Source organism: Colobus angolensis, unplaced genomic scaffold (assembly GCF_000951035.1).
Source record: "Colobus angolensis palliatus isolate OR3802 unplaced genomic scaffold, Cang.pa_1.0 Scaffold157, whole genome shotgun sequence".
NCBI lineage: Eukaryota > Metazoa > Chordata > Mammalia > Primates > Cercopithecidae > Colobus > Colobus angolensis.
Genome location: NW_012114677.1, coordinates 2373959 through 2385470, shown reverse-complemented (window position 1 = coordinate 2385470; position 11512 = coordinate 2373959). Strand labels below are relative to the sequence as shown.

The following is an 11512-nucleotide window of genomic DNA, read 5'->3' as shown; positions in this document are numbered from 1 at the left end:
CTCCCTCTCCCCGGGCGCAGAAACCACACCCGGGACCGCTGCAGGTACGCGTTTGTATTTCGCTCCGGGAGCCCGCAGGGGGCCCTTTCGCCCCCGCCCGCAGGTGGACCAGATGTTCCAGTTCGCCTCCATCGATGCCGCGGGCAACCTGGACTACAAGGCGCTGAGCTACGTGATCACCCACGGGGAGGAAAAGGAGGAGTGAGGCCCGGCCTGGTCAATAAACCTGGACGCTAGGACCCTGCCTGCGAGTCCGCCGGGGCGGGAGGGCGCGTCCGTGGCTGCTGGGCCCTGCGCGCGAGGGGTCGCTCGGCAGCAGACAGGGTGGGGGCTCCGAGGCCCTCTGGGTTCCTCTAGCGAGGCCCCCGCCGTGCACTCCGGAGTCGCCCTGCTGGGCCCCAGGACCCCAGCCCTTCCCGCTCCCCCTCAGTCCACACCCCACCTTGAGTCTGCACCGCCCACGGCCGCCCTGCCTGGTCCGGGTCCACACAGCAGTAGCCCTCTCGGTCAGCCGCGCATCAGTCTCGGGCCCAGGGGCTCTCCGCAGGCCCTGAGTGCGCCGAACGCCTTGGGTCCCTGCGCCCAGCTGTCTGGCGTGGTGGGCACAGCCCAGGTAACCCGATCCTGCCTCCCCTTCACCACACGTCCCTGGTCAGTCTCTGCGTCTTGGGGCTCTGGGAGGAGGAGGCAGGGCCCAGAGAAGCGGCTCCAGGAATGAGCTGGCCTTGAGCTTCCAAGCTGGGAGCGCCATGCTGGGGCCTCAAGGGGTAGTTTACGGCGGGGACTCCTGGTCCTTGGCGCCTGGGCACGCGTTCTGGGTGGAGGAGGACTTGCTAGACTCTGCCTGCAGGCGCCGGTATGAGGTGTGGAAGAAGAGTACCAGGATGCAGCTGAAGAGGTTGCACAGGCCGGCCATCAGCAGCACAGACACTGGGGACACATAGCACAGCTGTCCCCACAGCCAAGCCCTGGGGCCACAGATGGGCAAAGCCGGACGCTGGCCTATGGTGACACCACTACCCTTGACCACAGAGTGACCCCAGACAGAGCCCACTCCCAGTTCTTGACAGCCCTGAGAGGGTGTTTGCAGACCCAGGTCACCAGCATGGGGTCTGGGATATGGATGTGCCAACCCACCTCTGATCTTGGCCACACCTGTCCTGGCTCACCTGTCCTGTTGCCCAGGGACTCCCTGCGTGGGGCTCACCTGTCCTGCTCTCTAGGGCTCCCCACATAGGGTTCATCTGTCCTGCTCCAGGGAACTCCCCACATGGGGTTCACCTGTCCTGTTCCCCGGGAACTCTCCATGTGGTGCTCACCTGTCCAGTCAAGTGGATCCTCCCCCTGCTGGCAGGTGGCGAAGGACCGCTCCGAGCATTGCACAGTCAGTGCCGTCATCGCCAGCATGATGAGTATTCCCTCGGCGTGCCTAGACACACGTGGCCCTCAGCCCCCGCTGCACTGCCCATCCCCTCGGAGCCAGGTGTCACCTTGGGAAGTGTTGACATCAGTGCTGTCCCTTTTGCCACCACCCTCCTGAAGGCAGCACGCAGCTTCGGTCACGGGCCCTATCAGCTGGCCCAGCCTGCACACAGCAGGCGCTCAGAACCTGCTCAGCTCTTGCCAGAGCAGGCAGGTTCCCCACCTCCCCGAAAAGGGGCCTGGACCACACGGTGCAACCCCAGGGGTGTAGGCGTGGAGCAAGGGGAGTATCTCTGGGGTGCAGCAGGGGCAGATGGATACTCACGCCAGCACAAAAATCAGGCCTACGGCAGCCCCCTCCCCCACGGGGAAGGAACACTCGACTGCCAACTCCATGGCCACGGGGGTCACCGAGAAGCCAAAGAGCCCAAGGAGCGAGCAGGTGGTGGCCAAGGCAAAGATCTGTCCCTGCAGCAGGGACACCTGGGAGCAGTGGAATGGCAGGCAGACAGGTGGAGGGGGTGGCGGTCAGAATTGGACCTGGTTTCATGGGACACGGGGCACAGGGCGGGAGAACCCATCCCACCCAGGGGCCACCCTGGCTGGCAGAGGCCGGGCATGAGACAGTCCAGACCTCTGTTCCAGCCAAGCTGCCAACTGCCCTCTCCGGGTCTCACCACCCACCCACCCCCGCAGGGCGGTCTTGGCTTGAGGAGACCCTCACCAGGGCAAAGGCCATGCAGGCCAGAGAGACCAGGCACAGGCTGATCTTGGTGGCCTCAGTGAAGTGCTTGGTCCGGTCCACGTAGGGGCCGAGAGCCAGCGCCCCCAGGATCCCAAATGCGATGAAGAGAGCTCCACAGAGGCCAGAAAAGCCCTGGAGGAGGCGAGGAGAGGCCAGGGCCCCGATCATAGGTGCACAGCATCAGCACAGGGGGCTCAGGGTAGGGCCGTGTGCTGTGCCCAAGGCCCAGACACAGCAACACAGGTTCCAGCCGCACTGCTGGCTGCCTGCGGGGTAGGGTTTCCTGCCCTATGTTCCCCACTCCACCCCAGAGCAAAGCAATTGCTGAAGGGAAGAGCCTGTCGCCACAGAGGCCCCACAGGGCCGTGGTGCCTGTGGCCCTGGCAAAGGTGGAAACATGCCCCCAATCCTACACCGGGCACTGATCCCAGAGGGCAGAGGGCCAGCTCAATGTGTGAGCAGAGGAAGGCCCTCCCTGCGGCATGTCTGGACACCAGAAGATGGCCCTGTCCTGCAGACCTACAGGGGTGGGGCCTTGCTGAGAAGGGGCACTGGGAGCCCTGGGGGCCCCATCTTCCCAACCATGCACCATCAATCCCTCCACTCCATCCCATAGCTGCACCACCTCGCTGCAGCTGTGCCCACCACCTCCACCGCCTGTGGACATAATGTCGCCCAAGGCATCTCGGGAGGGCCCACACACAGAAGGGCGTCCATGTGGCCCCCGCCAGGGTCGGACATGGAGCACCCCGGAGGCAGCAGTGACTCTGTGGCCATATGGGGTGGGTGAGGCAGAACCCCCATGGGTGGGGCCAGGGCTCACATTGGAGTAGCCGCTTGCACAGAGGATCTGCTGCAGGAGGGTTGAGAAGCTGTAGGAGATCCCCATGCATCCCCCGAAGCACACAGCCAGGATGACATAGGCCTTATTCTGCACCAGCTTCGGGGAAAGAGTGTCTCAGCCCTGGAGCCCCGGGGGCCCTTCCCAAATGCATCCCCTCCTCAGCCTCTCGCCCCAACCCCCAAATCCACCCTACCCGGGATCCCACAGCACTGACCAGCTTGAGTCCATCCAGAAACTTCTCTGAGGTGGAGCTGGCAGCCCCAGCAGAGGGCGGGGTCGGGGGCACGCTCTCCCAGAGGCAGATGGTGGACAGCAGGCAGACAACACCGGCAGGGATGGCGTAGACACCGAGCTGGGGAGGGGTGTGTGTGTGCACAGGGAGACCACGCACACTGGCGCCCACACAGGCCGCAGCCCTGCCTGCCCCAGGTGCCACCTCTCAGCTCCTCCTGCCCCACCACTGGCTGCCTCCCAACCTCTGGTCTGCAGCCACCCTCTGCAAGGCCCAGGCTGGGAGGGGCTTGCTCGACTTCATCCTCGCCTGCTCCAGGGGCTGATAGGGAGCCCTGGCTGTCAACACATCCCTCACCAGGGACACCCTCCTGGCTGATGTTAGCCCAGCACCCCCAGGCTCCAGCCTCATCTCACTGTCAGCTGCACAGCCCGTGACAGGGCTCGACACACGGACAGTAATGGGTGCAGAGGCACACATGCACACACGCTCACCCTCAGTACATACCCACAAGCACAGACACACCACACGCACCCGATGCACATGCACGAGCACACATAGGCACACACCACACAACACACATGGGCACAGGAACAGAGACACGCACCGCACACACCACACACACTCGATACACATAGGCATGCATAGAAACATCACACACAGGCTGGGCACAGTGGCTCACGCCTGTAATCCCACTTTGGGAAGCCGAGAGAGAAGGATCACGAGGTCAGGAGTTCGAGACCAGCCTGGCCAACATGGTGAAACCCCACCCAACTCTACCAAAAATATTAAAAAAAAAAAACCCATTAGCTGAGCATGGTGGCGCACGCCTGTAGTCCCAGCTACTCCAGAGGATGAGGCGGGGAATTGCGTAAACCCAGGTGGTGGAGGTTGCAGTGAGCCAAGATTGCGCCACTGCAGTCCAGTCTGGGCGACAGGCTGACTCCTTCTTGGGGGGCGGGGCCGGAGGAATCACACACAGGCATAGGAACACACAGACATGCATGCGCACACACCACACAGGCCAGGCACGGGCGCCTCATGACCCCTCACCATTAACAGAATGTCCTCGCCCTCCTTGACCAGCGCAGGGGACAGCACGTTGGCCACAAGGACGCCCATGGGGTTTGCTGGGTGGGCGGAGGCACAGGGAAATGTGTCAGCTCGGCTGTGGCCTGGCTTCATCTCCAGCCCACAGGCAGAACCTTCTGGGCCCCAGCTCCTCCACCCTAGCCAGAGAGCCCAGGGAACCAAGTATCTGTGTGTGGAGCCAGAAGAGACCCCGGGGTGAGCCCAGGCAGGCGGCCTCCCTCCCCGGAACTCACATATGGTGGCGAGCATGTTGGCGGTGGCTCGCTGGTGCTGTGGGAACCACAAGGCAGCCACCTTGGCTGGAGAGAAGATGACCAGGCTCTGGGCAAGGGCACAGAGGCTCTGGCCACCCATGAGGAAGGCAAATGGGTTTTGAGTCCCAATAACCGCGCAGGGCACAATGCGTAGCACACTTCCAGCAAAGTTCAGCCACGCGCCCAGGATGGTCTGCGAGGAGGGCGTCAGGGACGGGGTCAGGATGGCTGCCGCTGACCCAGGTGCCCGCCGCGTCCTCCCAGCACCTGCACTTCCCACCGCCGCCACCCCGACAGCTCTGCTGGGTCCCCAGCTGTTGGGACTGATGGGCCCTGGTCTGGGGAGGAGGCCTTGACTCTCGTACCCAAATGCAGGGGCCTTCACCCTGTCCCAGAGCGGGCCATGGTGTGGGGTCTGACTCACCGCCCCACGGAGCCCGACAGAGTCCAGGACCCAGATGGCCACCACGCCAAACAGGGCAGACACCACGAGATAGACCAGTGACAGCCAGTTGATCTGCGCCATGGACAGGACGAAGTGCTCGGCAATGATGTCAGCCACAGGTGCAAAGCTGAGCCACAGCTGCAGGGGCCAGGTGGGAGTCAGCGCAGAGCCACAGACCCCGGATCTACGTGCTCTGGCCCCAGCCAGCCTGAAGGAGCTAGAGTGCCAGCAGGCCTGTGAGGCCGAGGGGATCCAGCAAGCTGGACACAGGGCCCTCCTGCCAAAAGAGAGCGCCACCCTGCCTTCCCCGAGGGAGGGCACCCAGCGCAGGGTCAGAAAGCATGCCCTGACCGGGGACCAGCCTGAGGGGCAGACACTGAGGCCAAGGACCTGGCCAGAGCCCACAGGACCACGAGCCCCACCCGGACCAGACCTGGGGCTCCAAGGCAGGCCAGGGAAAGGTGGGCATGACAGGGTCTCAGCTAGAACCTCTGGGATTGCAGGCCAGCCCCACCCAAAGCCAGCCCGACCTTCCCTCCCAGAAGGCCCAGGTGTTTGGGCAGAATGTTGACAGAGCGGATGCCATTCCCCACCCCGCAGGCATTATCAGGTGCTAGGGCTCTCCACCCCACAGACGTCTGGCACACAGCACTAGTGCACACTGCAGCCGAGGGGAAGGCCTCCTAGAGGAGGTGAGACTGGCTCATCCCTGAGGGGAGGTCAAGGTGGAGCCGGTCACCAGGGCTCACTACAGGAGGGAGGAAGGCATCCATGCGTGGGCCCCGAGGAGGCTGTGTCACTCAAGGTCAACTTCCATGAGTCCACCGAGCTCCAGGCCACACCCTCCAGCAGAGCAGCCAGACCCAGGCTCCGCCCGGACAAGGTCTGACTCAGCCCACCGGACAGGACAGGGAGCTTGGGCAACAGCCACCTTGTCTTCCTTTTTCCGCAGGACAGGGCCAGGGGCAGATCTCCCAGGCACAGAACGAGCTCCCCAAGCCCAGCTGATGGCTGCCTGGCCGAGCCCAGGGAAAGAAAGCCAGGCGTCCACTGACAAAGCCTGCCCTGCAGAGCCAAGCCCGCCACTCCAGCCTCAGCCCTGTCCTGCTTCCTCGGGGGCCTGAGTGAGGCCCACAGCTGACTCACTGAGCAGAGATGCATCTGAAGCGTGCGGGGCAACGTGGGAGTACGATCTGTCCAACTCCCTTCCTCCTCTCCCAGCCTCGACCCTGCCCTCGCTCGGCCCCTTGGGTCCTTTGAGTCTCATCCAGAGCACTGGGCTTGGCTGCCTTCTGGGGTGGGTGTTGACCCAAGCTCTGCTCCGCCCGCCCCTTACGCTGCCCGCTGGAACCCGGGAGCCCTGGTCACTAGCTGCAGATGAGTAACTCCAGCCTCAAGGGCACTTGGCTGGAGTGAACGTGGTGCTCACGGCTCACTGTGGTGACCCAGGCAGAGACCATGACGACTCTTGGTGTCAGGGTGAGATTTCTGTGTGCTCCATCGTGGCTTGTGGGTATTGCTACAACGGTGAAGAACTGCAGTACGAGGCCCTTGACCGTCCAAGGAATGCCCCACACCCAGGACACCTACTGACTCTCGGACCATTGAACCAGCTGCACTCTCAGACGCTCCACCCAAAGTCAGTTATGGCTTCCCCAGTGCCTGGACACGGTGGGCCAGGACGCCAAGCCACGGCAGTGAGTTATGGCGTGTGCCGGCATCCGTGGGCAGCAGGCAGCCCCCAGGCCCATCCAGCAGATCCGAGGCCTGTCTCATCCGGGAGCTGGTTCTCCATACCCAGCCAGCAAAGGAGGAGGGGAGAGGCCCTGGGGTCCACCTGGAAGAACTCTGACCCAGGCCTAAGAGCGGCTCCTGCTCCTGACCCTGAGCTTCCTGACCATCCCCGTGACCCGGCGCCTCCCTGAGCTGTGGGTCCTGCTGCCAACTCTAGCTGTTCATTGCACATTGCCCGGATACTGCCCAACCAGCTCCTGAGGCTCCCTGGAATGGTTGATGAGGGCGCACAGGGGGGGAAAGGCTGCAGAGTGCAGCACGGGAAGGGAGTGAGGGCAGGATGGAGCCCAGCCCAGCCCAGGAGCCGCCCCTCACTCAGAGTCAGGTGGAGGAGAGTGCGGCTCCAAGCCCACCTCTGCTCTGTGCCTGCTGTCCTGGGGCTGGGAGGCGTGGAGGGAGGGAGGGCCACCGCAGGGCCACCTGTATGTGACTGGCTGGGGGAGAGGGACCCAGGCCACTGGCTGGAGCCACTGAAGGCTGGGAAGGGCTGGGACTCCATGACTGGCAGATCCCCCTGGGCACCCAGCCCTCCTGCTCTGTGCCCTGGGCCCCGACACCTCCAGGACAGACAGTGCCCCCAGTGCCCACACACCCTAGCCGCCCCCAGAAGGCGCCCCCTGGCCCCAGCCCCAGCCAGCACCTGGCACCTCGGGCTGTGGCCACAGGAAAATGAAACTTGGCTGGTCCGAGGCGACCAAGGGTCCCGGAGCCCCCTGTCCCTGTCCCCGCCCCTACCATGGCGTTGGAGCAGCTGACCAGGCTGACCATGAGCAGGAGCACCCAGCGGCGAGCGTAGGTGCGGTGGCCCTGTTGCGTGCACTGGGCCCCGGGCTCGGCCAACCCCGTGTCTGCCCCCGTCTGTCCTGCCATGGTCCGCGGCTCCATGGGTCTCCACCGGTCCCATGGGCCGCCCAGGCTTAAGGACCTTCCAGCGTGGGCTGGGACCGCCCGCGGGTGGAGGTAGGGATGGGCGGGGCCACGGGGCCAGTTCCGCCCCAAGGACTACAGAGGAGGGTCCCGCCCCGGTGCAGTTAAAGAAGACCCAAAAAAGGGGAGGAAAGAAGGGCCAAAGGTGAAGTTGGACCCTCCTCCTTTGGCCTCAGTTTGGAAGTCCCTGCCACAAAAACCGAGCATCCCCTCCAGAAAGGGCCCCTGGTCACAGCCTGTGTGGTCCTCAGGGTGGGCGCAGGAAAGGCGGCCTGGAAGTCACTCTGCCCAGCAGAAGCTCTGCATTTCCTGAAGGGGACTGTGGACCCCAAGTTCCTGAGGTTCAAGCCAGCCACAGGAAGGGGCCACAGGAAGGGGCCACAGCCACAGGAAGGGGCCTCTTCCTGGAGGAAGAGGCTGGGCTCGCTTTGCACAGAGCCTCAAATCAGACCAGTCCCTCTAGTGCCCCTGCGGAAAGCACGCATGGGGTAGGAGGGGCCAAGGGCTGCCCGCCAAGGTGAGAGGGAAGGCTGGGAAGGCCTGTGGGCCCTACCCTGGGGTAGGCAGTCCCCCATACACACGCCGGATTGTTACCTGCATTTTACAATGGAGGACACGGCTGTCAGAGGAGTAGGCACACGTTTCTGTTTGTTTAGCATGGAGAGGCCTGTGTGTTGGAAGGCAGAGAGGAGGGAGTTTCGGCTTAGTCTTGTCTGCAAGAACCTGCTGATCCCACAACTGTACCTGGCCCACCCTGGGAGAACCCAAGGGGCTTCAGGCCCTGTTGTTCAGGCCAGTATAGGGGTGGGGTGGAGGCTGGCCTGGTCAGACGTGCAAACAGACCCCAAACAAGAAGGCTCTCTTGACCCTGAAACACATCCCTGTTTTCTGATACTCACAATATTATTCCTGCTTTTTTTTTTTTTGAGACGGAGTCTTGCTCTGTCACCCAGGCTGGAGCACAGTGGCGTGATCTCAGCTCACTGCAAACTCCGCCTCCCGGGTTCACACCATTCTCCTGTCTCAGCCTCCTTAGTAGCTGGGACTATAGGTGCCCGCCACCACGCCTGGCTAATTTTTTGTATTTTTCATAGAGACAGGGTTTCACCGTGTTAGCCAGGATGGTCTCGAACTCCTGACCTCGTGATCCACCCGCCTTGGCCTCCTAAAGTGCTGGGATTACAGGCATGAGCCACTGCGCCCGGCCTGGTTTTTGTCTTAAACATTCATCTCCTTTGCCAGGGTCTGTCCATTGTCCACACCTGAGTCTGAACAGGCTAATCATGAGGCCTCAACTTTCACTGTGCAATCTTCTGTAGAGATTGGGTATGTGTCTCAGATAGAGCTGTGCGCGTTGGGATTTTTCTTTTTTTTGCATAGAGTCCCATCCAGTAACAAAGAGAAAATGGGGCTCACCCAGGGGTGTCCTGAGATGGGCGGGCCCCAAGGGAGTTCCACTCTCTTGAGACATGTGATGGGGCCCTGTGATCCTTGCTCGCTTTATCTCCTCTGTCTTCCCCCCGTCTAGCCTCCCTCCTCATCTTTGTTCCCCATTCCCCCACCAGTTCCTTCTGTTCTCCTTCTCCTCACCTCTTGCTCGCCCTGCCCTGAGGACCTAGCCCCCCTACAACCTTCCTTCATAGCCCAGTGCCAGTGTTGGCCTGGGGCCTTCAACATCCCCTAACTCCACCTGGCAGAGGGGGAGTTGCAATGCAGGCTTCCCTGTTGAGGGACCTCACTATTGTGGAGCACTGCCTCTGACAGGTGGTGTCTGGGCCTGTCACCATGAAATGGGGCAGCCACAGGAGCTACTTTCGTCATTCAGTCTCTGTTGAGCATGCATTGTTGAGGGGTTCCTCCCCTCTACATGTCAGAACTCTTGGGTTGAGCAGGTGAGCTCAGCAACATTGCAGAATGCAAGATTAGCACACAACAATCAATTGCATTGATGTATACCAACAAGAAACATGAAAACCGAAGTTAAAGACATTTATAATGACTCCAAGGAAAATTAAATACTTTGCTATAAACTTAGCAAACCATCTACAGAACTTGCATGTAAAATTAAAACCCATGGACCGGGCGTGGTGGCTTACGCCTTAATCCCAGCACTTTGGGAGGCCAAGGCAGGCAGATCACAAGGTCAGGAGTTTGAGACCAGCCTGGCCAATATGGTGAAACCCCTTTCTAGTAAAAATGCAAAAATTAGCCAGGTGTGGTGGCGTGCACCTGTAGTCCCAGCTACTTGGGAGGCTGAGGTAGGAGAATCTCTTGAACCCAGGAGGCAGAGGTTGTAGTGAGCTGAGATTGTGCACTGCACTCCAGCCTAGGCAACAGAGTGAGACTCCATCTCAAAAAAAAAAAAAAAATTTACACACCATGGCTGGGCGAGGTGGCTCACGTCTGTAATCCCAGCACTTTGGGAGGCCAAGATGGGTGGATCACCTGAGGTCAGGAGTTCAAGAACAGCCTGGCCAATATGGTGAAATCCTGTCTTTACTAAAAATACAAAAATTTGCTGAGCGTGGTGGTGCACACCTGTAATCCCAGCTACTGAGGAGGCTGTGAGGTAAGAATTGATTGAACCCAGGAGACAGAGGTTGCAATGAGCTGAGACTGTGCCACTGCACTCCAGTCTGGGCAACAGAGTGAGACTCTGTTTCAAAAAAAAAAAAAAATTGCACACCATTAATAAAAGACATCACCGGCTGGGCACAGTGGCTCAAGCCTGTAATCCCAGCACTTTGGGAGGCCGAGACAGGCGGATCACGAGGTCAGGAGATCGAGACCATCCTGGCTAACATGGTGAAACCCCGTCTCTACTAAAAAAATACAAAAAACTAGCCGGGTGAGGTGGCGGGCGCCTGTAGTCCCAGCTACTCAGGAGGCTGAGGCAGGAGAATGGTGTGAACCCAGGAGGCGGAGCTTGCAGTGAGCTGAGATCCGGCCACTGCACTCCAGCCTGGGTGACAGAGCGAGACTCTGTCTCAAAATAAATAAGTAAATAAAAATAAAAGACATCACCAATAAACACCTAAAGACACGGATAGGCATTAGGCATACAATGTTCATGGACTGCAAAACCCAACAGAGTAACAATGTCAGTTCTCCCTAAATTGATCTATACATTTAATTCAATTCCATCAAAAGGTTTTTGTACTCGTAGACTGGGAAAAATATTTGCAAACCACATATCCAACAAAGGTCTAGTATTGAGAATATATAAAGAGCCCTCAAAACTCAACAGTTTAAAAATCCAATTGGTAGCCAAGTATGGTTTCACATGCCTGTAATCCCAGATACTCAAGAGGCTGAGGCTGGAGAATTGCTTGAACCCAGGAGATGGAGGTTGCACTGAGCCAAGATTGCACCACCACACTCCAGCCTGGGTGACAGAGTGAGACTGCATCTCAAACAAACAAAAATCCAACTAGAAAATGGGCAGCCTGGCGCATTGGCTCACGCCTGTAGTCCCAGCACTTCGGGAGGCCAAGGTGGGCAGATCACAAGGTCAGGAGATCGAGACCATCCTGGGCTAACACAGTGAAACCCCATCTCTACTAAAAATACAAAAATTAGCCAAGCATGGTGGCAGTTGCCTGTAATCCCAGCTGCTTGGGAGGCTGAGGCAGAAGAATCGCTTGAATCTGGGAGGCAGAGGTTGCAGTGAGCTGAGATCGCACCTTTGCACTCCAGCCTGGGCGACAGAGCAAGACTCCATCTTGGAAAAAAAAGGAAAAAGAATGTAAAGTGTTAC

At 60.1% G+C, this 11512-nt stretch overlaps 1 protein-coding gene across 1 annotated transcript; it reads right to left on the bottom strand.

The window, feature by feature from the left end:
• Positions 1-39: 39 nt before the first annotated feature.
• Positions 40-8006, bottom strand: MFSD7 (major facilitator superfamily domain containing 7). The gene is given in 11 exon segments (XM_011936805.1): positions 40-469; positions 810-930; positions 1320-1429; positions 1748-1905; positions 2147-2299; positions 2991-3107; positions 3226-3363; positions 4297-4373; positions 4569-4782; positions 5014-5172; positions 7564-8006. Coding segments are annotated over 11 exon segments (1698 nt in total). The 5' UTR covers positions 7714-8006; the 3' UTR covers positions 40-168.
• Between the last annotated feature and the right edge of the window lie 3506 nt (positions 8007-11512).